The 26,983-nt window shown below is 37.4% G+C and overlaps 1 protein-coding gene across 2 annotated transcripts in view; it reads left to right on the top strand.

Moving 5' to 3' along the window:
- AGTPBP1 (ATP/GTP binding carboxypeptidase 1) overlaps window positions 1-5,510 on the top strand; it is a 55,537-nt gene extending 50,027 nt beyond the window's left edge. For both annotated transcript variants that reach the window (XM_058823388.1, XM_058823386.1), the window contains exon 25: window positions 2,061-5,510. In XM_058823388.1, coding sequence (XP_058679371.1) covers window positions 2,061-2,235 — 175 coding nt within the window. In that variant the 3' untranslated portion in view covers window positions 2,236-5,510. The remainder of the gene's footprint in view (window positions 1-2,060) is intronic.
- The last annotated feature ends 21,473 nt before the right edge of the window (window positions 5,511-26,983 follow it).

Consider the following 26,983-nt stretch of genomic DNA (forward strand, 5'->3'; position numbering starts at 1 on the left):
GTATCCAAATAATGACATTAACTAAAAAAAGTGGATAGAATTTTTCAGAGCTTTACTGTTCTATGTACCTCACTAAGATGAATTTTTATAAGTGTTGACTCTAATGCCTTAAACATCCCACTGTCACTGGTTGAATACTTGTCCTTGACATAGCTCATTGTAGTTATCTGTCAGTGTTCAGAATTTTGACATAATGTTGGGTCAATATTCAGATTTAATGGCTCCATTTCCTGTGAATTACACAGTCTATTCTGTGTGGATTTAACTGAAGTGTGGGTTCCTTGCATATGAAAATTAATTAATCGGTACCTGTGTTAAGTGATAAGAAGCACAGATTGAAAAAAATCTGTGGACTTGTCAGAATGCGATACATCTGAAGTCCCTTTGATTTGTTTCTTTAAATAAATTAAACATTTAAACTTTTTTTTTCCCCAACTTCTTCTTTCCTTAAAGGAATTGTTGGTGTGTGGTGACTTCCTAGGGCAGAAAGCATCACAGGATGAAAGAACAAAAAATTTATATTCCTTTGCTGCTTCTCCCACAGATGCTTCATGCAAAACATGTATCCTTATTGTATGTTGGGTTCACCGTATGTGAAATTAAAGAGACTTCTTAGCAAACATCCTGGTTATTTTCTTCACTCTTTGTCTCTCCTAAAATGGAAACAATTATAAACACCCAGTTCTTTAACCATCAGTGGGTTATTGCCCTAATTACAGCTTAAATAACTCATAAAGTGTTTTGATTTGTGGAGCTTTCTGTTTCGTATAGCTAATAGACAGGCTTGTTTAGTGAACAGTGATACAGATAGTTTTGAATGCAAATATTGCCCCCCCCCCCCCCCCAAGCTAGGGAACAGTTTTTCTCCCAGTATTTGAATTAACTGTCAACAGTACAAAATGCTACAGTGTGACATGTCATTGAGGTTACAGGTAGAGGAAGAATATAGTGAAATTGATTTATATTGAATAGAGATAACATTTTAGATTTGAAGTGGTGCAGCTGAGCTCCTAAAAGGTTTTCAGAAAGAAGCAGTGATTAGTCCCTTTAATTATAAAGCCACAGACAGGCTAGGTTTTGTGTGTCTTCAGAGAAAATTAATTAAAATTAATATGCAAATATTTCTACAAGTTCTTTATAATAAGTTTCTCAATAAGAACATTCTCACTGTTTTGTATGAGTTATGTGTGATTTGATTATTAGATAAAATGCATTACAAAATCTTTTTCAGGCTTAAAATTAATGTAGAAATACTTATGAAATATTTAGGAGTACGTAGTGCTTATAAGCAGATAGCTTTTTATCTCCCAAGTAAAAGTGGATCTGGAAAACACTTTTCTGCCTCCCCCATCATCCCTTTCTCTGTTCTAGGGAGGTGAGAGGATCAGAAAGTTGTATTTTAACCTTCTTCCAGTTAACACTAAAGTTCTTCGATGCTGTTAGTTAAGTGCATAGACTGTTCTGTAGGCAGAGCTTCAGTTCACTAAGTGCATTGCCTTAGAGTTGCAATGCTTGACAAATCTTAAGTTTTACCAGGATACAAATGTGTGAGAATCCGATGAGAGTTAAGTGATTTGTGTGGGAACTTAAATGTAGGTGTAACCACGATCCCTTGTTCTGTCATCTCTGATATGTATAAAGTAATTGGTTACAGTGCTTTTCAGTAAAGTGTGTGTTTCAATAAAATACAGGGGTTTGTTTATACCCTACCACAATGGCTTAGGTGTCCTTAGGTAGTTGGATTCTTCTTCAGCAATTTCTGATACTGCTGTATTTACATTAAATTCTTATGGGCCATTAGTGGAGCAGATTTGTCATGGCACATTTGGATAATGAGTTGTATATGACTAAGTAATTAGTTCAAGGCATTACAAACATGGGTTTGTCTCTCAGTTCTTTTACACTCATCTAAAAAGCCAGTCCCATTTCAGGTAATCTGCCCCTTTCCTGAGGTAATTTTTGGATTACTGTATGTTGGGAAAGGGACAGGGCACATAGTCTGAATGTGTTAATCCAAATAATACTTTTAACGTGGTTCATGGAGCTTCTTGTTGTTATAGCCCCACTACATATGTTTTGGATGAAGATGAGCCTCGCTTCCTTGAAGAAGTTGATTACAGCGCAGAGAGCAATGATGAAGACGTTGAATTAGCTGATAATGTGGGTGATTATGAGGCAACTAATCAAGATGATGGACTTTCAGACCCAGATTCAACAAGGATACACCTTTCTTGAACCAGCTTTGCTGCCAGTAACAGAAAATAAAGTATCCTGAATTTCCAGTCATATACTTCCTTTATGTTTTCTACAAAGGGGATAAGCTTCAGTTAACACAAATAACTGGGGCCTGCATAGCTCAAGGACAGTAAATATTTCTGATAAATTTGCATTTGTTTTATTTACGGAGTTCTGTGTATTCTTTAAGCCCTAAATAGATAAATTTATTTACCAGTTCATTTTCTACTAAATAGTACTGCATGGCATTTTGTGTCCTTAAACTCTATCTTCCAGGGAAGATTGGGTTAAAATCCAGAGAAATGGATTATAATTTTTAGTGCGTCAGAGTACAGAAAATAATTTTTTGTGGTACAGTTCTTTGAGTTGCTTCCTGAAAAATACATATGTACAGATTTTCTAAATTAATTTGTGTATGTCTGTGTATATGCGCGTGTGTATACTGAGGTGAAGAGGTTATTTTTTGACATTATTTCAATGATACTTGATTGTGTTTGAAGCAATGCAGTGCCTGCTCTGAAACAATTCAGTAATTATTAAATTAAAAATGAGAACATGATGTATGAATTTTTGCACTTGTTTCTTGCTTCTTATGATTATGTGGTTTTGCTGCAGTATTAGGTGAAAATTCTTACTAGTGTCTGTTCAGAGTTCAAGAATTTTGCACAGTGACCAATGCAGCCTGTGCTTAGAAGAACTAGACTCTTGTATAAAACTCACCCATAAGATAGGCGTGGTTTAATTTGAAGAAGTTTTCTTGTTAAGTGTACTTGTCTCCAGGAAGAGGTCGGGTATGTACACTCTATGTATATTCAGCTACATGACTGCTTCATTTTTCTTGTTGAATATGCATGTAGTTAAAAACTGTTCACTTTACCGGAGGCACATTAACTCTATACCTAATCCAGCTGCTCTAAGGGGGATAGTGCATTTCGGTATAAACCTTTTTGCCTGATTGCAACCTAGTGCTAAGTCTGCTCTGATAGGAAGATTGGACTGTAACTTCCTGAGGTCTGTTCCAGGCTGACTAATTATTCTGTTGTTCTGTATTCTTCATGTTTAAAGTCAAGCTGTCAGGTACGGGATTTACACTTCTTCATCTTCTACTGTCGTCTTCTAATTCTTATTGCCTCTTGCCTCTGCTTAAAATAAGATCTAATAGAGAAATGAGGAGAGTTGTAGTCTGTAATTTACAGAATTGACATGTTTTGCAATGAAAAATACTTTTCAAAAATTATTTTTACTTGATGTGACCCAGTTGTGGCAATCATTTTCTTCTCTATGCGCAAGGGCTTTAAGAACATGAAGAATAACATTTCTAACTTATACTAGGTTTGTAACTGATGAGGATTTCCTCTATTTGTTGTTCCAAATAAAACTGTATTTCAGAGGGGAAGGGCATCTTCAGTAGAGGGATTTAAAAAGAATAAAATTTATGAGAATTAACTGTATCAGTGTTTTTCAGCCAGGGGTTGGATTTGCACCAGGATCTGTTCTTTCAAATTCAGCATTGTTTGGTAATGCCTGTCCATACTATCCTGATTCTGAAACTGGGGAAGGGGTTTTGATTCCTTGTTATATGTGACTGTATTTTTGTTTAATGACTTAAATTTATATTAATAAAGATATGGAGAGAGGTGGGGATGGAGAACATGGAAAAGTTGGAAACTAAATTTAGAGTCTTGTTCCTTTGTAAGTTTTTCTCTGTGGAAGTTATCTTTCCTTGTGTTCTGTGAACTACATACTGTAAATAAGAAAATTTATTTATTACCCTGTTGAAGAGGAGTCCTCTGCATTGAAATTAGAGGAATTTGGGAACCTGTCAGATGGAGGAATTAACCTTGCCACAGAATTTGAATTATTTTTCTGTCCAATGACAGCAGTTCAAAATGCTCATATTGCCCTGTCAGTCTTATACTAGTTATCTGCGTAAATAGATTTTCATCCTTAAGGGTTCCTACTTCAGTGGGAGGAGTTTTCATAAATAAAATTATTCATAAACAATTTCACTTCAATTTCAGAGAATGCAGGATGCCACATGTTTGTTAACTGCATTGTGCATGTCTTCTTAGGTTTCATTTGAATTTGTATTAATCTTGGAAAACTATTTTTATACTACTGGCAAGACTAGAAATATACTTCATCCATTTAGAAAGAATTGTGGCTTAGTAGTACAAAATTGTTCTTTTCTCCTGAGTATGTATGTATATTTGTTCTTCTCATGACTCCTACCACTTTTAATCTGTGCAAAAAAAGAGTTATCAATTATATAATGTCTCAGGAGAACATGTTTATACATTAGATTGTAATGCAGTTATGCATTAGATGTCACTTAGGTGTTAGATGTCACTCTGGCAGCTGTTGGTCTGAGCTTCTGCCAGTGTAATTCTAATGCAAGAGATGAAACTTTGTCCCTATCTTACACGTTGTTGAAAATGCAAAAAATGAGGATAGTTACCTCAAACATTTTCCAGTACTTGCCTTTTGAAAGGTGAAGTCTCCATTTGTGCTCACGGGGATGCCAGTTCATGGGAAGAACTGCTGCAGTGAGAACTGCTCCATACTGTTTATTCCTTCTTCAGTACCTGTTGCCATTGTTGCAGTGGTGTTGACAGACATGCTGGTGCCCCATTTATGTTTTGTTGGGAAGTGTGGTGTTTGGCTGAAAATGTTACTGTGGCATTTGCCCTGAAGAAATGGGCAGAATGATAGCAAAGAATGGCAGCATCTTGGACTGTCACAAATCATGCAAATCAAGAGTGGTCTGTTCCACACAATTGACTGTCTTTATTCTATGCAATGGCATTTCAATGTGGCTTTGGTTTTAAATGATGTTGTGTGCTATAAGCATGACTGGTTCTGAATAGGCAAAGAAGATATCCCTAGATCTTCCTCCAGTAATAACAACAAATAAGACTATAAAAAATAATTACACCTGGGTTATTTACTGTCTTGCTTCTAAGTAATTGCTGGACGATGAGTCACTCCATTCCCTTTCCAGAAATAATTCAAGTTGCATCACAAATTTTGGTACTTTGTCTTCACTGGTGACATCCCCTGGTGTAATATAACTTAAAGCAATTTGTGCCAAAATCTTGCCTGGTCATTTTTTGAGGTAGATATCTTTATCAGCCTGACTTACCAGGGAGTTTGGTTTGAATCTCAAATAAGACTGCAGAAGCAGTAAACACTGTTCACAAAATGCAAAAATACAAGGTTTCACATTATTTCTGTTGTAATGCTGTGATAGATATAATTGTTGCAGTGTTAGTGTGCATGCCCCAAATACAAATACTTACAAATAAAAATGCGTAATAAAGGATTACTTACAATCTTTTGCTTTCCTATTATTGGTTAGTGATAATTAAGGATTCCTCATCTTAGCACTTGCAGGAATGTTCTTACCTGCAAGGACAGCAGTGTGCATAGCATTTTAAAAAACATATTTTGTTTTCTGTGAAATTAAACTCAGTGTGCTACAGGCTTAGAGTAACATTTGCATATTAATTGACTTAATTATAACTATCTAAAAATTTTTGAGAATTTAGTAATGTTTGTAAAACTCATGAAGACTGGATGAAATACAATGAAGATCTTTGCAGAGCACACAGAGGAGCCTTCTGGTGAGACTCTTTCCCTCCCACACAGAATATTAATCTGATCTAGGAAAGGCATAAGATTATTCCTCAATAAGTCATCCCTTTACAATTCAAGTCAGACTGCAGTAGAGTTATTTTTACTATATATGTTTTTGTAGCAGCAATTTTTAGATTTCAGCAATTTTTTGAGGGAAAGCTCAAGATAAAATGAGATAATTAGTTTCATGCAGCTGTCTGAAAAGAGCAAGTGATTACTAGGAGTCATCAGTGTAACTTTCATAAATACATTTGCAGTTTATTCAACTACACCTGTCATGTTACTTTAAATTGAACAGCTTCACAAATTTTGTTGTCTAAATAATTTTAAGGATCTACAATAGTCACAGTGTCAAATCAGTCTTAGGATATTTCTCTTTTATTAGTATTTCTAAGGGCATCAGGGTGCAAGTCACATGAGATGTGAGCTCACATCTTGTTTGCTTAAGTAAACTAAATCTAGGTTGCTTTTAAAGATAGGCTTTAAATACAAAATGCCAAATAACTGTGACACATAGTAAAGAATACATTGTCTTGGCTGTTTTTAACAATAGCATATAAAGAACTCATCTAGTCCCCAAACAATACTTCATAACTATGAAAGACCTTCCCTTATTTCTTGTTATTAGAAAAAGCTAGGTGCTGTATTTCTTTTTGCCTTTTTAAAAAACAAACAAACAAACAAACCTTGAAAAACAAAGAAACAAAAAAAATCCCAACAAAATACAGAGTGTTAGTGCACTCATTACAGCTCTTATTAGAGCTTTTGTACAGCTTTTGGAGCAGTTCGGAAAGAGTCATTGGCACAAAATATGGGTTTATCATCAAAGGAAATGATGCATTATAGGATTGCCTGATCCAAATTATGTGGTTATGAAATATCAACCAGATTCTGCCTCTTGTTGTCCTTGCAACATTCTTACCACAAGATATTTGTGCTTAGAGCATGCGCTTCTTTCTGGCATGGGGGTTATTTCTCATGCAGCTTTTCCATGGTAGATTAGAAGAATATATACTAGCAGCACCTCATTATTGCATAACTACTGTCAATTTTCACTGGGCTGAATGCTAACAAATAAAAGAATCTAACTAACAAAATTCCACAATAGTACTTCCATACATCAAATGCTGCTGTTAACATTGAGAGGGGATATTCACTTTAAATGACCTGAAATAGGATTTTTCTTTACACTGTCCCTCCGGACATATAAAAATAATGAATTGCTGTGATAGCATAAAATGCTCTTAGCTGATAGCATTGCATTCATGCTCATTTTGTTCCCAAAAGAAAATGGACATGAAAAGATTTCAGTACAAACAAGACATGAAGCACAGATTAAGGAAGACAAATGATCCTTAATACTTTGTGTAGTATTTGCTTTATGGTACTGTATTTATATAAACCTTAACGATAGTTCAGCTGACATCTCATTAAAATTGTTTGGTTGTACATTTTATGAAATCAAACTGAAATGTGCTGCACAAACCTTCAGCCAACAGGCTGCCTTACTACTTGGCCTTGATCATCATCTCACACAATATACTGCTTTGGAGTGCCAAATGAAAAGTCCTAAACTGGGTCAGACAGTATTCCAAAATAATAAATTATTTGGGTTTTTATCCTGTGAAGATTGTTGCAAAATGTTCAGATTCTCTGCAACAATCAGCCTCCTGTTCTGGCTTTTGTGTAATCACAAAAGACACAAGTCCAATTTAAAAGTACATTGTGCTTGTGTACACTTTTACACCCTCTCAGTTTAATCATGTCTGCTCTAGGTTACTTTCCTCTTCCAAAGCACCCAGTCTAGTCAAGTCAGTCCTTTAGCTTAAGTGATGAGCCAGTGATGTCGTCCTCTTCTTTTGGGTCTGATCTCACTGTTGACAAAAGCTTTCTGTTAGGAATCCCATCAGTCAGTATTGCTTGAAAATGCGACTGTTATCAAATTTACACCTGATTGTGTTCCAGAATGAAAGGAGACTCCCCAAATCATCTGTTTAAGTACATTAGCTTATTTGTCAGTCTGTTAGGTACTTGTTCCTTTTGTCCAAAGACAAAATGTTTAGAACATAAGTAGACGGTATTTCAGAAGAATAATTTTTCAGATCTATGAGTGAATTCAGAGGCATATTAACTCTAAAAATCCCTTCATGCTAAGCACCTGGCCCCAAAATCTAATAGGGAGATGGATCAGATCTGATGTACTTATGCAGGGGGCCTCATGGTCAGCTAATTCTACCAGGAATCCAAGTCACTTGGTGTTCCTTCTCACACAGTTTCCTGTATTGAGGAGAAAATGCTGTCAGTCACAGCAGAGGAAGAGGTCTTCATTGTTCACCTCGCGGTGTCTGCCTCACAAGCTCTAGAGATTGGTGGACACATTTTCATTTGCCTTTAAGCTGTGCGCTATGGTGGAGTGAGAGGGACAGAAAGCTAAACTACAATTAGTGATTGTTAAGGGTCACATCGACAAGTACTTAAGAAGATGCACACTCCTCCATGACTTGTCCACCAGGGCAAGGTGGCTATGGGGCGAAGTACCCGTGTCAATGGAAGAAAATGTAATCAGCTAAACACAGTACCTTTTGGTTTGTAGATGTGAATAGCAAAGGCATATGGGTCCTGAGTAATGACTTGGCCACCTGTGAAACTCCCTTTCCACAATCTTTGGATGAGCTTCCCACCACGCCATAGCAGGATGGGACAGTGCTTGCTGACCTGGGGCCTGGCTGCTGGCACAGCTGTGGGAACATCCCCAAATGGTATGAAAGGTAATGCTGGAGGTGTGAGTAGGGTTGTCAAAGATGGGATCATTCACCAAGCAAGGATTCAAGAAAAAAATACCAGCATAGAAATCTTAGGGAAGACCAGGGAGCAGCTGGATAGGAGTCATGGCTGAGCCATTGGTGCCAATGTGTGCCAGTGGGTGGGAGGTGTTGCTCTGTCGGGCTGAACATTGCATGGAAGCCCACCCTGCATGTAGGACCAATGCCCACCAGAGCCTCCGTGGAGTGATCAGCAGACTTGGACTTTGAATAGCAGATCACAACATCCCAGCTGCCTTTTGTCCATGATAGGCAGTGAGTAAAAACGCAGAATCATAGAATTGTTTCACTGGTAAAAGATATCTAAGATCTTTGAGTCTAGTCATTAACCGAACAGAGCCAAGTCCACCACTAGACCATGTCCTCCACCACATCTGAACACTTTTTAAATTGCTCCAAGGACAGTGACTCAAGCACCTTCCTGGGCAGACCGTTCCAATACTCGATAATCCTCTCAGTGAAAAAATCTTTCCGAGTATCCTATCTAAAAACTCCCTGGTGCAACTTGAGGTCATCTCGTCTTGTCTTGTCACTTGTTACTTATGAAAAGACATTGACCCCCGCCTGGCTGCAACCTCCCTTCAGGTATTTGAAACCAGGATCTAACTACAACATCATCCTTGTGAAATTTAGTGATTCATGTCCCAAGGTTTAATGTTCACCCTTAGCAGGTGTTCATACAAATGGAATAATATAATTGGAGTCCAACAACAAAATTTTAGAAGTATTTTCCAGTTTGAGGATGGAAAGCATGTGTCTGAGATCCCAGCTTTATGTGTGGGAAGCCTTATGTGTTGATGGAACTCTGGGGTTTGCAGGAAGAGACATTTAAGTCAAATGTGTCTGCTGGAGACTGATTAACTCTCAGGTAATTTGAGAAGACATTTTCTTACACACCGCTGAAAGGTTTGATATGTCTCTAAGTTCTAAGGATTTAAATTATTCCAAAGGAGGAAGAGAAGAAGTTATGGTATGGCAAAGATATGGAAATGGGGTTTCAGAAGCTTATATGTACTTATTTTTAATGCATAAAACCAGGAGGCAGATGGGGACATGACACAGTTCAGGTAAAACAAATTCAGTATAATTTCTGCGATCACTAAAACTCTGTTTCTAAAATTCAGTTACTCAGAATCTTTAAGGTAATTAAATTTTGGTATTGTATTGATTGGAATAAAGAAATTTCCTGGTATGCAGGGAGAAGAAGCAGTACAATACTGTTTCCTGCAAAAGACCATTTAGCGCTTCAAGGTTACAGCCATGTACAGCATGAAATCTAGCTGCTGTTTTCTTCTTTTTAGTGACACCCTTGAAATCTTCTTTCACAATGTAGGTCAATGCACTTTCCAGACCAAGGTTTGTAAAATGGGATGAGCATTTATATTACATCCTTTAAGGATACAAAGTATTGATTGCTATAATAAAAGCTATGATGACTCGCAGTACACTTAGAATGCATTGCCTGATAGTATTATATATGCAAAATAGTCACATGCCTACATGATGCCAGTTATTAAAACAATCCCCTCCGTGTCTTATTTTTATGCAGAGTTCCTGTTTATGCATCTGAAATATCATTATTTTCGCCATATCCCTGGCTGCCAGTAAATATGTTATAATAAAATAAACAGCAGAAGGATGCACACCAGTGCTGTGGAAGTGCTGGAGGAGAAAGCCATTTTTGTGGACAGTAGACTTTCCAAGCAGCACTGAGTGGCAACTAAAGATCATATTTATGTTGTGTTTCCCTGGCGGCTCTCCTTTTGAAAGGGTGTCTTTAATGATGAGGCAAGCCTTGGCCTAATGGAGTGGAGAAGGATGTGTCTTTCAACAAGTATTGACCATGAAATGCCAGCAGGAATCATTAAATAATACTTAACCTTCTTCCTCTGGTTTGTTTTAATTTACTGTTGTATTGAACAGTCAGCAATTAACCCATAAATGAGGTGATACCAGAGGTATCTATATGATAGCAAAAAATATCCAGTGGGTGTCTTTATACTGACACAATTTCCATGTGAATATATTTCTATTCTCACAGCTTGGAAAAGGTATAGGACCTGTGCTATTGAACCAGGGAAAGAGTTTGTAACTTCACTCAGCAATTGTCGACAGATCTAGGAAAGATATGAGGAGCTACTTAATCTAGCCACAACATTACTGCCCCTAGCAGAAACAGACTGTTTAAAACCCTGCAGCAAAAGAAGCTTGTTTTGTTTCTCTTCATTAATTGACATATTTACTCCGTGTATGCAGATGTTCCTGTTTTCAGTATTGTTTAATATCTTCAGTTAAATGAAGTGCTGTGGCAGTTTTATCTCAGTGAAAATCCTGTGCTACAGTCTTTCTGTCCTATTAAATATTCTCTTTTTGCTGTGTCTGAGATTATAGAGGGCCACAATCCTCTTGTATTTTTAGGCAGAAAGAGTTACAGACACAAGCCAGTGAAAACCCACGATGCCTGTTAGGACTGCTAATGACACTGTTATTGTGAGGTCGACATTAACAGGTACAGGTACATTTAACAATCTAAACAAAGGAAAGGCAGGACAGAAGCCCTCCATCACTTTGACCTTGTTAATTAAAAATACAGTGGTAAACGTCACTGCATTTAAAACAAAAAAAAAAAAAAAAAAGAAGTTTCTAGGAGTCCTGGAGGATTCTGGTTTCAGAATAACTTGAATAACGTGAAGTTAAGAAGGCAGGAGATCCTGCACTGAACAATAGGTACAAAACAGCATACCAAATACACTCATTCAGTGTACAGAGTCTCTTTCATGCAGTGAACAAGGCACAGATTAAAGGGAAAAAAAGTTTATACCTAAAGATTGCATCACACTTTATAAGAATATGAGGCCTGAAGAGAGTCTGTACAGGCAACTTTCAAGCTGTTAAATGCAGCTTTACACTAATGTAATTTTTTATGGAGCACACAGTTAGGCCTTTCAACGCACTCCAGGAACCAGTAAGTACTGCTTCAGTCTCACTATCTTCAAGTGATTTCATCAAGTTATATGTGGTGAAAAAAGAAGAAAAAAATCTGACAAGAGCTTTTTCATCTCTGTACTAACATATGTAGAGCACACACAGACATTTTGACAGGGTAACTGTCATACTATTAATTTATTTGCATAATAAGTAAGCTCAAAATTCCATAAGATATCCTCATATAAGAATTCAAACTTCTTTTTAAAATCTTATTTATCTATTTTATCTTCATTTTTTTTTCATCTTGATAGGAAAGAATGCAAAAAAATCATGTTTCTAGCAGAATGAGTTATAGTAACTTGAAAAAAACAGACTTAGCTTCATTGTTAGACCCTCCATTTCTTCAGAATAAAAATTGCTTTTATTTTAAGTTTTTTAAAAGGTCTGTTATTCATGCTTTTGTTTGCTCTTTATGTTAAGGCAAAAAGGGATAATTGCTCTTCTGTCCTACAGACCTTGGGAGAAACAAAGTTCTAAAAAGCAGAAGGAGGATTGCGAATTTGAAGTCTGTGATGTTTGGGATCATAATTGAAATTATGAAAGTAACTCTCTTTAATGTCACAAAGAGATTAAAAGAGATATCATTCATGTCCTCCTCATTAGCCTAGAAATGGACCAAAGAAAGAATTAATTTTGAGATGTTTTTAATGTAAACATGCAAAAGAAAAATCCTGTCTGCCATTTAGTTTTTCCCTATAGTAATTGCTAAAAATTGCCAGAGAATTACAGAATATATATGATATGAAATGCAGAATTTTGGCGATTCAGCAAAAAAAAAAAAAAGCTTAAAAAAAAGACTGGATTCATTAGTAGCTTTATAAGAAAAAGTCACAATAATTGCTGTCTTCAACTTCCCTCAGTTTTGCATGGGGTTCAACATCCTGTTAAATGTGTTCTGAGTGGAAACAGAATAAACTGTTTGCTTTACGTTTAGGTCCTGGCCAGACATTAAAAATTCTGTTTTAAAAAGTTGCTCTTGCTTTACTTATGCTGTCTTCCAAGATCTAATGGATTTTAATATGGACATTAAACTAAAAGAGGAAGATTTAGAATAGATGATAGGAAGAAAATCTTTACTGTGATGGTGGTGAGGCACTGGAACAGGATGCTCAGAGAGCATCCCCATCCTTTGAATTGTTCAAGACTAGGCTGGATGCAGCTTTGTGCAAGCTGGTCTAGTGGGAGGTGAACCTCCCCATGGCAGGGGGTTTGGAATTACATCATCTTTAAGGCCTTTTCCTACTCAAAACATGCAGTGATAATACCATCAACCTAATATACAATGTGAGAATTGAAAGAATGGAATTTGCGAAACTACCAACCGGTATTTCAGAGAGTAGATGTTCAGAGAGTAGATGTTGATCAAGTTCCCTCCTTTAAGATATTTCATTAAGTTTTCCTTTCATTAAAAAAAAAAAAAAACTAAGAAAGAAAGAAAGAAAGAACGGAGACTGCCTTGGTTGAAAGATGGCAGTCACACACTGAGCCTTTCTCTCCTCTGCAGACCTTGAAGACACACTCTGTACCACGCTATCCCTCCTGGGAGAGGACACACCAGCTGTGGCTGTGATGTGCAGGGGCACAGCACGGCAGGCAAATGCTGTCTGCACACAGACAGGTCCAATGCACAGCAAATGGATGTGTGGAGAGAGAGAGAAGTATTGGGGAAGTATATTCTGGGGGCTGGGACAGAATAGGAACTTTGGAGATAGCAAGATTCCCATGCCAAGGCCAGAGATGGTCCCAGATGGACCCAGGTGTGCAGCTGGAATGCGTGGGAGAGCAGAATGGGGCGAGTCTCTGTGGGCAGGCAGAAAGCTGCGAGGGCAGGCCAGGCACCACCACCCTGGGGCTGCACAGAGGAGCTGGAGGAGAGTTCACAAAGCACAGGATCTTTCTGGAGACTCCCCAGTGCATGAGAACAGCCTCACTTTGGGGATCTCATAAGTTCATACCATCCTCCTCAGGCTCAGGAAGAATTCATATTCACTCTCATGCAACCTGCTTCAGCATTCTGAGATAAAAATTACCTGTCTGGGGGGATCGGTATGCCTTCTCTTTCCATTATGCTTGTGTAATATGAGAAGACAATTCCCTGACACATGCACACATTTACAAAAGTACTGAGCTTTGAGACCTTATTGTAGAGAAGTATGGGGAGAAGAGAGAAGCAGATTGAGGCATATTCTAGGCCTGGAACAACTATTTTTAAACTTTATTCTCTCTTTGTTTGCGCTGTTCTCATTTGGCTTAGTACCATAGGGGAAGAGGGATAAGATTTAAAGTTCACATGATGTTTAGCTCTATGTTTCTTTTTCTGTTTCTTTGAGATTGAAGGATTCTCATTAAACAAATTAACTGAACTTCATCTGAGAGAAGTCAAGAATGATGCTGTGGTTTGGGAGCATAACCCCACTGATGAATCTGATTTGCCACAAGAAATTTCCCCTAGAAGGGGCAAGGTCTGAACTTTTAAATTTGTTTCTGTAGTAGTCTAGCAGACACTGCTGTTCTCAAAAAAGAACAACCTTCTATTTAAATTTTGTGCTTATGTTTCAATACCATGAGCTGAACTAAGAGATTGAGAATATGCTTGCTTCAAGGTCTGTTGTGCTGAGCTCTTGGTGCTAAAGAGCTGGCAGGAAAATAGATATAATTTCAAACTCTTTGGTAAGACTTTGAATTTTAATCTATTTACTCTATTATAGAGTTGGAGCAGTTTTATCTTGGAATTAGATTAAGCATATGAAAAATATTTTGTCTTTGATTTGAACTATTCATACAAATTATTCCTCTTATTATCAAGGTTCCCACAGCTTTTGTAGGTCTGTGAAATCTTATTTCCTCTATTTCACAAACATCCATAAGCATACATATAGTTTGAAACACTGAGGTCATGCATCTTTTCATTAACTTCTCTGTCTTTGCTTTCTTATAATTCTGGCAGCATGTGTTTAATAGTCTCTTTAATAATGTTTCTCCTTCTGACTGACTGGTGCCTAAATATAGGAAAGTCACAGATGTAGGTTGAGACATTGCAGCTGTAATGCATTTTGATGAAAAATGAAAAAGAGAAAAATCTTGTTCATTTGCAGACTACATTGTAATTGTCTGCAATATGTGAGTGGATGAAAAGACTCTGTCCCTCACTTAGCAACTACTTGAATATGGCCTTGGGATAGGGGATTCCAGAACAAACTACATCTGATGCCAGGAAGGACACACTCATAAAGTAGTTTTGAAGCAGAGACTGGCTTTTGTACCCAACCACTTGCAGGATTTAAGTACATAGGTGCAGTACATATCAATAAATAATCCATTCTGACTAAAACTGGCTCTGCAATTACAGTGTTGATTACCATCTGACATTCAGGCAAATCACTATCCCTTTGTGATGTTTCTCTGTCAGCTCATTAACTGAACCCAATGATTCTTAGCTATGCAAATCCAACTGAAAAAACTGCAAGACTGAGGGGCAGGTTAAAATTTGTGTGATGATAGGTATAGCCTGTGAGTCAAAATTTATCTCTTGAACTACTTTGTTTATTTTACAGCAAATGAAAGCTATACATTCTCTCAAATGATTGGGAAAAAAGTGCCTATGGCTCACATATATGTGATGATTAACCACCTCTTCAGAGACCAACAGAAGCTGTTCCCTCTCCCCATGTTCACAAAGGCAAGTCAGGAGTCTGCAGCCTTGATCTTTTGCTATGGATATGATTCTGACTGTGTTCCCCAAACCAAAGAATCAGTAGTGTTGATAATTCTTGGGTTCAAATGCCGATATTAACCTTGTTATGCCTCAGGACTCTTGATCTTGGCAACCAAGAAAACTTGAAAAATGTCTGCAGCATCTTTTGTGTAGGTGAGTTTGGACATGCACAGGTGTGAGGAAAGACAATAAAAAGAGCATCTGGCCAATAAAACAAATTTGAAAATTTGATATCCCAGGTGCAGCTAGCTATCAATCTACCTGACACACTCACCAGCACAAAATCAAGAGCTCTTGTCATACAACCATTTCTGTTAGATATCCCTCCATTTTTCTCTCTTTTTAGTAAATATCATGCATTCATCACTGCCTATTTTAAATAAATAGAAGCAAGTAGTGGAGCATGTATTTACTTAGGAAAGCAAATACATCTAGTTTTAAGACTTACAACTGTATATACAAGAGAAGGTAGAAAGAAAATTATGTCATAACTGCAAAGAGAAGCTGACATCTCTTTAACTGCAGCTGTGTGACCTTCTTCACCATATTCTTTAGAGATTATTTTGTCTGTTTTACCAAATCAATGAACAAAAACCATCTTTCTGTGCAAGTACTCTGTAATCAAAAGTAGCTGAGAAGTATCTTAAGATATGTCAAGCAGTACATCTTTTTGACTTCACAAGTTTTATAGATATCCAGTTTCTCTGCAGGCTCCTATTATTCAGTTCTTCATATTCACAAGAAGCAGCATTTTAACTCACTGGGATGGCTCACAGGCCTAGAGTAACATACTAACATACTAATTTGATTTGATAAGATACGGCCACAAACAACATCTTTGCAGAATTTTATAAATTAAGTAGAAAAAAATTAAAATCACAGGTGTTTGCATCTCACATAAAAGCAGTCATGTTATCATATTAACACAGTGTTTGTAGGATAGTTATGCTCCTTTATCTATGTGTTTCCAGCCATGGATTGAAATGCAGTTCACTCCTTCACAGGACAGATAACTTGAACAGCAGAAAATGGACTGGGTGACAGTGTACAGGAACCAGATTTTCTAATTGGCAGCAAATGTTACAAATTTAACAGTAAATGCTGAAAATAACTCTCATGAAAACAGAGATAATTTTTTGTGATAATCAAAATGAGATGCCAAAAATATGGAAAAAAAAATTTAAAGTAAGGCTAAAATTAAATGATCCCATCGTTAACTTGTTCAACGCGGTAATGGAAATTCTTTCCCTTTCTTCATGAAAACTGACTGTGTTGTCCATACTGTAAAATGTTGTTGTTTTAACAATTGATATCTTCAGGGTGGAGAAACACAGTTGGTAAATGTCTGATCTTCTCTGAATAGTTGGATTTGCACATGAGGAGTAGCAGCTTGTGGGGTACAATGTAAATCTACATCAGCTAAAATAAGAATTTTTGTTCAGGTGTGGTTTGAAGAGAAGATTTGGTCTAGCTTTTATTTTAGTAATTATTTTACTCAATTGCTAATTAATTCGCATTGATTTTCTACTCAGTCTTCTCCACTGTAATAAAGAGCAGCTTTTTAGGCCGAGGACAGTTTTGTTTGCCAATGTTGTAGAACAGTTACAGTTTTTCCTATGCAAGTGAGCTGTATCAGTGCAGGGAAGCATTACAACATCCTTCATTATAAATCAACAATGTCACATTGCTGTGTGAGCTGTGTCACCTTTCCACAAGCTCTGGCACACCAGAGGAAGCTGTATGGGTAGTTCAAGGATTTGTTAATGGACTAAACCCTTTTTACATAGTTCATTGATTTGGACAGCTGGCTCTTTCCAGGAATTAAATATAATAAGCTGATATGACACATTGACTTGTTCGTAATCCCCTTGTGGGAAGCAAACTGGTGGTCTCAAGTCAAAGGCCAGTTTGAAGGGCTGCAGTAACAAAATCCACCAGACAAACAGCAATACCCTGGCACCTGCAGCTAAGGGAGTGTACAGCAGCACTGCCGTAACAGGGCTGCCTGCAGGAAAGGAGAGTAAAGTCCATGAGTCTTCCAAGAAGGTGCTGTGACCCCCAGGAGATTGAGGGAGAGCTAGTGAAGTACCCCTGGGGTCAGCTTGGAAGGTGTAGGAAGCTGAAAGGTTTGGGAGCTGCTCTGCCTTGCTCTCACAAAAAATTGATAGCAGAAGCAGAGAAACATCTCATGTCTGAATTATGGGGCTGCAGTGGAAGTTTGAGGGTTTGTTTTTTCCATTGAGGGTTTGTTTTTTCCATAAACTAAACTAATGCTCACCAAGACTTGGTGCAATTTATTTAACCTCCTCCCTGCTAAATGTTGACTTTTGCCCATTTAAGCTATTTTGGTTTTAGTTTTTTTTTTAACCTTCTCAGTCAGAAGTGCTGCAAAATGAATCTATGACTATTACATTGAGGAAAATGCATAGCTTTCTACTTCCCTTTTGTTCAAAAGCATGTAGGAGGATTTTTTGAATTCATGTTCTCCAACAAACTATCTAAGTATGTAGTACTACTCCAAAAGGCTAGCTTGGAAAATTTCTGACTGAAAGGTAAAAACTGTAGAATGCCTTATATAACTGAAAGCAAGGGTTTATTACAAAAACAGTTCAATAAACTTAATTCTTTATGTTGGGGTCCTTGGAGGTTCAGCAGTAATGCGGTCCTCTTCTAGTACTCCATCCCACTCCTGAGCAACTTGGAGAAGAAATCATCAATACAGTGTTACAGTTGTCTGTGTATCTCTCATAAAACAGCCACAAATTAATCCCTGGGATTATGACTGGAAATTAAACAAGGTAATTAGTTCTCATCTCCATCTCTGCTGGAAGTTGCATGTTCTTAACCACTTAGTTTATCCTCCTGTTTATCATCCACTGCACTCTGAGTGCAGTATGGGTGTTATCTTCACATGGCAGAAGGAGAATGGGATCCTTGTGTCTGCCACAGAAACCTGTGCATGATCCCTCTTGTTTGTGGGCTAGGTGTTTGGAAGGCAAGTTGCAGCCTGGTTTCAGATGCCTTAAGGGAAAAGCCTGGGATCTGTATCTAAAACAGACATTCAAGAAAAAATGCATTTTAAGGATCTTGTTGTCAGGCAAAATTATTTTATTCAGAAATTGGAGCTTTAATGAGGCTTGCAGCATTGAGTGTACTCAATGAACTAACCTTCACAAAACAGGCAATAAACTTCTTGGACTGCTTAACTGTAATATATCTGAACCTATGGCTGCAACACTTACTCCACCCTTTATTAACCTAGAGGTGAGTGAGAAGTTTTTAGTGGATTCTGTGAATGCTTTTCCCCACAATGGAGGTAAAATTACCTTTGTTTTTGTCCTGAACAAGATGCACTATAATATATGTATAAAAACATTATTTAGGTTGGTCCAGCCACGAATAGAAACATTGACAATAAACCACTTTTCACTGAAAACTGTCTGTCAAAGTGAATCCTACATCCTTATCCATATATCCTTGTAGTTTGTATTGATTAATGGGGCATAATTGGACTCAAATTCCCTAATGCAACCTGTATATTTTTAGGTTTTTTGAAAAAGTTGTTATTTGCAAACTAATACCTAAGCTATATTTCTCTAGTGCTATGCATGAGAACGTCCTATTTAATTTTCTATGCTAATTGTGTGGCTAATTTTCTAGGAGAAATATGACAATAATGGATTGGTTTTTGTATTTCTGCAGGGATACTGGAGTAAAAACCCCCGTTTTTTCCTTACCTGTGGGAAGAAGGAATGTGAGGAAGCTGTGCTTGCTTTTTAACCTGTTGATTTGCCATCTTGATGTTTCTACAAGGCCAGATGAATAATCCGGACCTGTTTTAGGAGAAATTGACGTTTTCTTTGTTTACTTGCACCACAAATTCAAAAAGACATGGAAAATAGTACATGGAAAAAAAAATACTTTTGTGTTTCTTGCCAAATGATTCCTTGAAGAAAGGGTTTCTTAGGCCACTGTAATCTCAAAACCACGCACAGACAGAAATAGAACCTTTGTGAAAGAAAGGAGTGCATCAGTGCTGAGTTAAAGAGAAAGGCCCTGAAAAGAAAAGATAATTAAAAAACTTACTGCAAAATGCCACTAGTTCATTTGCCTTCAAATGAAAATATCTTGCAAAATCAAGATGTTTTCTTTGCTTTCTGCTTATAGAAAACTACTTAAAAGGCAAAGAAAAACAAAAGAAGCTAAATTAGCAAATTACACAAAAGGGAATCCAAGACATGGAGAACAAAGTTTCATCCCTTTTTTATAGACTGATTGATTTAGCTTCTGATGATTTGTATGAAAAGCAATTGGAAACATGACTTTCATTACTGTTTTGTGCCTTTGATTTCTCTTCTCAACTGTTACTTGCTTATTTGTTTAAGCTATTATGACTCTGAGTCACTTATGATGTGTGGAGCAACACAGCTGAGCTGACTGGAAATAGTTCCTAAGAGATTTTCCCTAGATGAAATCAGAATATGTTTCTCCTGACCATAGTGTTCCTTGCGTGGGATCAGCAGAAAACCTGCATTTTAGGGGACATGTTTTTTGTACCATGTTGATTCCCACAGAGAGACAGCAGAACAGACAGATCAGATTACTCCCCAGAAAATACTAGTTTCTATTGGTTTGACCTTCTGGGATTTTCTGCCGAGCAAGGATCGTGATTTCCCTCCTTCCCTCCATCTTCTGTATCATCATCTATCTTTCACTTTCTCCTTTTCCTACCATAGCGTCTCCTGGTATAGTACTCGGCCCTTCTCTGCAAGTAGCATCCTTGTCCTCTGCATGCCTCACTTTGAAAATTGCACCATGGCAAGCTGAGTGTCTTTTTCCAAATGTCTTTGCTACTCTGTGTTGTGGCTAAGGGGTGTCTATCACTGAACCTTTTAATAACTAGTTAATAAAACAACTGATTATGCATGCTTAATACAGAAAGGACACCAAATATTACAGTATCAGGCAACATTTCTGTTGGAAAAAAAAAAATAGCTGGCAACCCCTCAGATTATTTCTTCCAGCATGTAGGAAGATGATGGCTCATATGGTACCAGGTCTGTTTTTCCCTCTGACTGCAGAGAACTGAAGTAGTCCTTCCTACCTGATGTTTATTGATCCCTCCAAAGGCTGGCTGCTGGTAGCTAAGTTGTGGTGGTTACTACCAGCAATCCTGCCTTTGGACATGGTAACAGCAATCACAGAAGGAGAAGATAGGGCAATTTCAGATTCTAAATTTGTAAATTAGCAAAATATTTAAAGTTATGGTGGTAGTTAAAAACTAAGGGGAGTGAGGCAAACTGGGAACTACTGGAAAGGAAAAGTAGGTTTCTGGTTGCAGTGTGTGTAGAGTGTAAGAAATTTCCTTCTCTGCTCCTTCCTTTTTCTTTTGAAGGTGATTTCTAGATTGGAAAATACCTAGATATCTAGAAAGGTATCTAGATTGGAAAGACTGGAGATGAGGGGAAAAAAGGTGTTCCTCTGGGAGCTCTGGAAATAGCAGAGGTCTGACATCTGCTGGTAAGAGAGTTCTGTATCTACTTCTGGCTTTCTGCTCTGAATTTTGCTATTTTAAAGAAGTTTTTGGCCCTTTTGGTTGTTTAAAGTCTGAATTTCATTTTGGTTTTGCAAATTCTACAGAATAAGTGGTGGAAGGTTTCTCACTTAGTAAAAGTTAGGAATGCCTGGTAGCTGAAGAAGTGTCTTTCTCAGGAGAGAGACCGTTCCCTTGTAGAAAATACCCCATATTTTTCCATCTAAAGCTGTCATCTTTCTGACTGAGAAGGAGCTAGAGGTATTGCTCCTGACACCCTCTCTAACATGTTCTTTGGGAGAAAGAGATAGTGCATGTCCTTGATAACTGCTTCATAAGAGCCACATGGAAGGGAAATTTTGCTTGGCTATATGTGGCTTGACTAGAGTGGAGGAAAAGTCTCCCTTCTTTCTTTCACTTGAAGTCTGGGGGACAGTCATATCCCAGGAAAATGAGAAGCATGTTCTTATGGGGATAGCAGAGTCGACCCCTTTCACTGGGTGAGTGTGTGATCCTCACAATGATGTCTTAAAACAGATGTGAACATTTAATAGCAAGGGTTAGTAATGCATACCTAGCTCATGTAAATCTTGTCATTAGAGATGGTCTAAAAAATTTCTTCATATTTATTGGTGCCCCTATATGTGAAGGAATAGAAAACATCTGCTCCAAACAAGAAAATCTGGATACTGTGTTTGCTATAAGGATTCCTGAGCACCGACAAGGCTGAAATTCTGCAGCCAGACCCCTTCATAATTTAACTTAAATTGATATCTCTTTGAATGATGACAGATACAAGTTTCTTCTGTAATATTTTATTATAGTATTGTTAGTGGAAAGTTAGAGACATACCATTTTGCCAAAGATTTTAAACAATTTCCTGCTTTTTGGGGCAAGCGCCTTATTACTGCATACATTAAAACATCAGAGGGCCTAGCATCTGAGAACAGATGTTAATAGAAACAAAATCAACACTGTGATAATCTCTTCTTTTCACTCTCTGAAATTCAGTGACAGACAAATAGAGATAAAAAATTTAAATTATGATACCTCTTTTATGCATTTGGAAACATGGGCTTCAACACATTGCTGGATGTCTGTGAGTAATGACATAAATTGGAATACAACCTGCCTATCTAAAAGGAAAAGCTGACAATGAGAATAAGGTAAAAATAAGTCAGATTATTCTCTTTTCAAAATTGCTTTAACAGTAAAATTAGTTTTTGTAATAAATGCATGATCAATCACTTTGCTTAAAAAGATAAAACTGGTTCTGAAAATTTTAACTTTGATTTTATCTTTTGGCTTGTAGAGAAAACAATTATCTTAAAATTATTAAATTTCAAATTAAAATTAAAATTTAATTTATTTTAATTTAAATTAAATTCAAATTTAAAAATTTAAACTTAAAAATTGTTGAAATCAGTTGGAAGCTTTCTTGATTTTAATTGTGTACCAACTTATTTAATGTGATCCTCTTGGTTTTTTTTGCTCCTTTTCCTTCATTCTATTTTCAATATACACGTAGGAATAGAAGGAGAAATAGGAGGAAGTCTTAGCTGGTATGGCATGACTACTACATGTTTTCCCATGCTCTACCTTCCTTCTGAAATATGAATTTTTGTTCAGATACCTCATATAAAAAATAACATTAAGTTAAAATACTTCTGACTTTGCATCCAAACAATAGCATACAGATATTTATGTCTTTCAGATCACAATATATTTTTCTCTAACAACAGAGAGGGATAGGTGATGGCATTTCAAAAACAGTATTCATGGCTCTGTACACAAAAAAGTATATCTTATGTCTCACAGCAATTTAAATATAGCTGATTCTCTGTACACAGCGACAGGGAAACAGAAACACAGGAGAACTGAAGGATTTGTCAGAGGGATTTCTATCCACAGCAGATCGGAAAACAAAATACTTCCTGACTAAGTACTCTGTTATAATCAAAATGTATAACTTCTCCCATTTTTGAATGCTGATATTTCTGAACTGACATGTCAAAATCACCATAAGAGAGCACTGCAATAAATCAGGGTCAGTGATGAAGGCCATGACCTTTTGAAAAAAAGATTCACCAAATAAAAGTAACTGGAATGAATTTTGGCTTCTAAGGCAGAATTTAGGAATGCATCTGAGCAGTTCTTTTTACGTATTTCTCACAAAATAACCTGCTTGTAGTCTCCTCCACACCCAAACAATAACTTCTCAGATCAATGGGAGCCGTATTCCACATTTAAGTATACATATATCAGCTTTAGTTATTCATTAGTAAAATAAATGCAGAGATGATCTCTCTTGGTAGGATGTGCTGTCTGCTTAGTGTTTTTTCTGATGGCTGGGCTTTTTCTTTTATTGTGTCTGTTTCCTCAACTTTTATTTTTCATAATCATAAGAATAGCTGCTCTGTTTTCTCAGCTGAGAAGCAGACTTGCTTGTCTCAACTGCAAAACAGCCAACTGGGGCTAGGACGTTTCTTGCAGACTTAACATGGTCACTGCATTGAATGTGATTTCCTGTTGGCTTATCTTCTCCCCAGACATGGGAATCTCTCCGGCTGGCTGCAAAGACAGAATGCTGATGAGTGGCAGGGGTCTGAGTGCTGGGTCAGTGGTAGGGAACAACAGGCCTTCACAACCAGCCCCGCAGCAGCAGCAGTCACAAACAGGAAGGAGGCCCATTTTGGGAAGACACCTGCAGTAACAGAAAGTCCATCTATTTGGAAAGCCTTTATACAGAAGGTTTTCCACAAAAGACAGAAGGGACAAAGAGAATTGCTGGTCCTTTCCCAGGCAGTGACTGGCAAGACACATCCCAGCATTCCTTATCCCCCCTTTCACATCCTTGACTGCAGATCTGAGTGTATGTCTGTGCCTGTGGGGTGAGATGAGGCGCCAATGCACATGCACCTGCCTCACGTGCATGCAGACAGTGCAACATAAGTGTTGCTTATAAATCCAGATTTGCTTGTACCATGGCAAGAGTAAAACAAAAATATAAGATGTAAGGCAGAAGTGACAGGCCACTGGAAGGCAAGAAAATCACCCCCTGGGACCTGGTTTTGCAGATGGACTGTGAGATGCCCAAACACAGGGGGGCTGTCTGCCTGGGTGCCTAGTTTTTGTGCTTTGCGTGCAGGTAGTGGTGCTTATAACAATGTGTAAAACAAGCCTTACTTCTTACTAATTTTTGTTTTTTACTTAGAATATTGGCATTTTTATCACTAGTATTCTTCTTTAAGTACTCAAAATAAATCAGTTAAATATTAGACAGAAAGATGTTTATTTTCCTTTTTGTCAGTACATGCACATCCCTGCTCTCTTGTGCTCTCTCTTCCTCTCTCTCGTTTGTGTTTACATCCTCTCAGACAGTTCTTGTGCTCAAAGCTTTCTTTAACAGGACTGTTCTTTGTAAAATTGAGACTTATAAAAGAAATAAATCTTGCTATTGTTCTCTGGGGTGCAGCTGTGCTAAACTGCAATCATGGGAGTTGAAACAGGTTTCCTCTCACAATAACACTTACCCGTTTCCTGACACTCTTTCTTAATAACATGAGTGTCTTCAGCTGACCAAGGGGAACAAGCGCTCTCTGCTCAGCACTTCTGAAGCTAAAATAACACTTGTGTAGCACAGAACAGTTACTCTTATATTACAGTATTTAAATTTTTTTTTTTTGCATTGAATAAAGATCCACTAGATCTCTAATTTCTGAGTTAATACCTCCATTTCCCCCTGTTCCTTCTCTGTCTGAAGTTTCTCCTACTACTGAGACATATTTATGCACAGAGAACTAACTAATCTAGGCCTTACCTCACTTCTAATCTAGGCACTTACCTCACCTTCTTCGTCTTTTTCCTCAAAGATGAACACAAAAAAGTAGATCAAAACATCTGAGAAAGATGCAAAATACAGCTTGTCAAGTCTCATGAGGATGGAAAAACATGACACTTCCAGCATATTGAGGCACTTCCTCTGACTTCTGCAAGGAAGAGTGAAATGGGTATCCTTGCATTTCAGATTTTTCCCTTGTAAAAGTTACTGGAGTAGTAGAATGCTGTTAACCTCTCTATGTCCAAACCTTTAGATAAAACATGTGGCAAGATATGTCTGATTTTTATCAGTGATATATACACAAATATGATACTCTCACTTTGATTGATACCTTAGTGGCTGCCAAAAAGATGTCTTTTCCTCTTTTTCTTTTCCTGACATGAATAAATGATGTTTACAGAGCAACCAAGATATTACAATATTGTTGAAAACAGGAAGGAGTAGTTCTTCTCACTTTTATTTCAGAAGATGTTGCTACGGAAAGTAGTATCTGCTTTAGATAAGTGTGAAAAGCTGTACAGGAAATGAATCTTTTTTATGTTAATAGTTTTAACCAATAAATTTTCCTTCTTTGTATATAACAAGGACTTTCAAGCCCTTCAGGAAAACCTGCTTTATAAACACAAAACTGCTTCATGTTTTGTTTGCATCTTCCGTGTCTGCCCTGCAAGACCTTATTATTATAACTTTTCTGTTAACACAGGGGAGAGCCTGGACCCAGTACTAAGAAAGAAAACATGAAAAGACAATTTTTCTTTTTTTTCCCCTTTTTTTCAGGGTAACAAGGTCATGAAAATGACAATCTGCAGGATGCAATGCCTGGGTAAACTGCTGGTGTGGAAGGAGCTGCCAATAGGAAGAACACCTGTAAAGGGCTCTGTACTATCTCATCCTCACTGTGTCTCTCTTACTATACACAAAGAGCACTTTTTGTGGAGTGCTGTCACAGACCTTGGCTGCATGTAATTCTTAGGGGCAACAAAACAGATCCAGGCAGAGAGAGAGGGAAGACTGTTCCACTGATGTCCGTGGTGACATTTGCCTGCTCTAGAATATTCACAAATGTTGCTATTTATTTAAGCATGGCATTACATGGATTTCTGAGCCTGATTTCAGGAGAATTGGAAGTCTCGGTCCTTGATACACAAAATTTATCCTGCTCAAAAACAATAACCAACAGTGTTTTGAAGGGCTATGACATACTGGAGAAAAATGCCTGGCACTGGAAATCACATGGCCTGACTTCAACTCTTTGTAAAGCTTACTATGAGGTCTTGGGAAAGACATCCAATGTACATTTGATGTGTGTCAAGTTCTTCAGCATGAATAATTGTTTTTAACATCTGTGAACTTCTATGAGATCTACAGTGGAAAAGCACTAGGGAAGCTTGATCTATAACCCTATTCAGAGCCCTCCCACCAGTCATCCACATGTTTCTGGCATGACTCACTCCTAGCTTTGTCCTTCTTCTATCAGCCTTAAGCAAAGCTGCGTGCATGGGTTTTGCCTGAGGTTGAATTGTTTGTGAGGTTGAGGAGAAAAAAATACAGCTACCCTTCGCTGAAATGTGAGATGAGAGGAAGGAGGAAGAACCTTAAACAAACAAAAATGAGGGAATGAGTCCTGAGGTTTTTATGTGAACATCTGGTAGTACCAAAGCCACAGGAGGCCAAAGGCTGAATTTCTGAGTCTAAGAAAGGACTTAATGAATATAATAAGCAGTACTGATAGTTTCAATGAAAGATTGTTGAGATTTAGCAAAAATGAACATTTGAAAGCCATCATTTTAGTAGTTCTGACTGTAGCAATGTCTTTAATCATGATTTGCCAACTTTCCAGCAGAAGTTCATATGCTTTGTTCTCATCTGGAAGGCTGATTAGTCTCCTTACACAAAGCTAAAACTTCTGCCAATGGTTCCACAAAGTCTCTTGCTGCTATTTTAACTTTGTCCCTGACTTTTACCAAAACATAAGGACAAGGTCACTTATATTACAATTACCTGAATAAGGGTAAGAAGGTGTTTGTAGGTTTACTGGAAGGTTCAGATCTTCAATTGGTTATTCAATTACTAGCTAATTCCTGATTACTTAATGACAGATAGTTCACTCGCTACCTATGATTAACAACAGAAATGTCTCATTTTGGCATAAAGGTGATGTAATACTTTCTCTCCCTTCAAATCACATAATCTAATTTGGACTCAAAATGAAA

The sequence above is a fragment of the Ammospiza caudacuta genome, chromosome Z, assembly GCF_027887145.1.
Source record: "Ammospiza caudacuta isolate bAmmCau1 chromosome Z, bAmmCau1.pri, whole genome shotgun sequence".
In the NCBI taxonomy this organism is placed as follows: Eukaryota; Metazoa; Chordata; class Aves; order Passeriformes; family Passerellidae; genus Ammospiza; species Ammospiza caudacuta.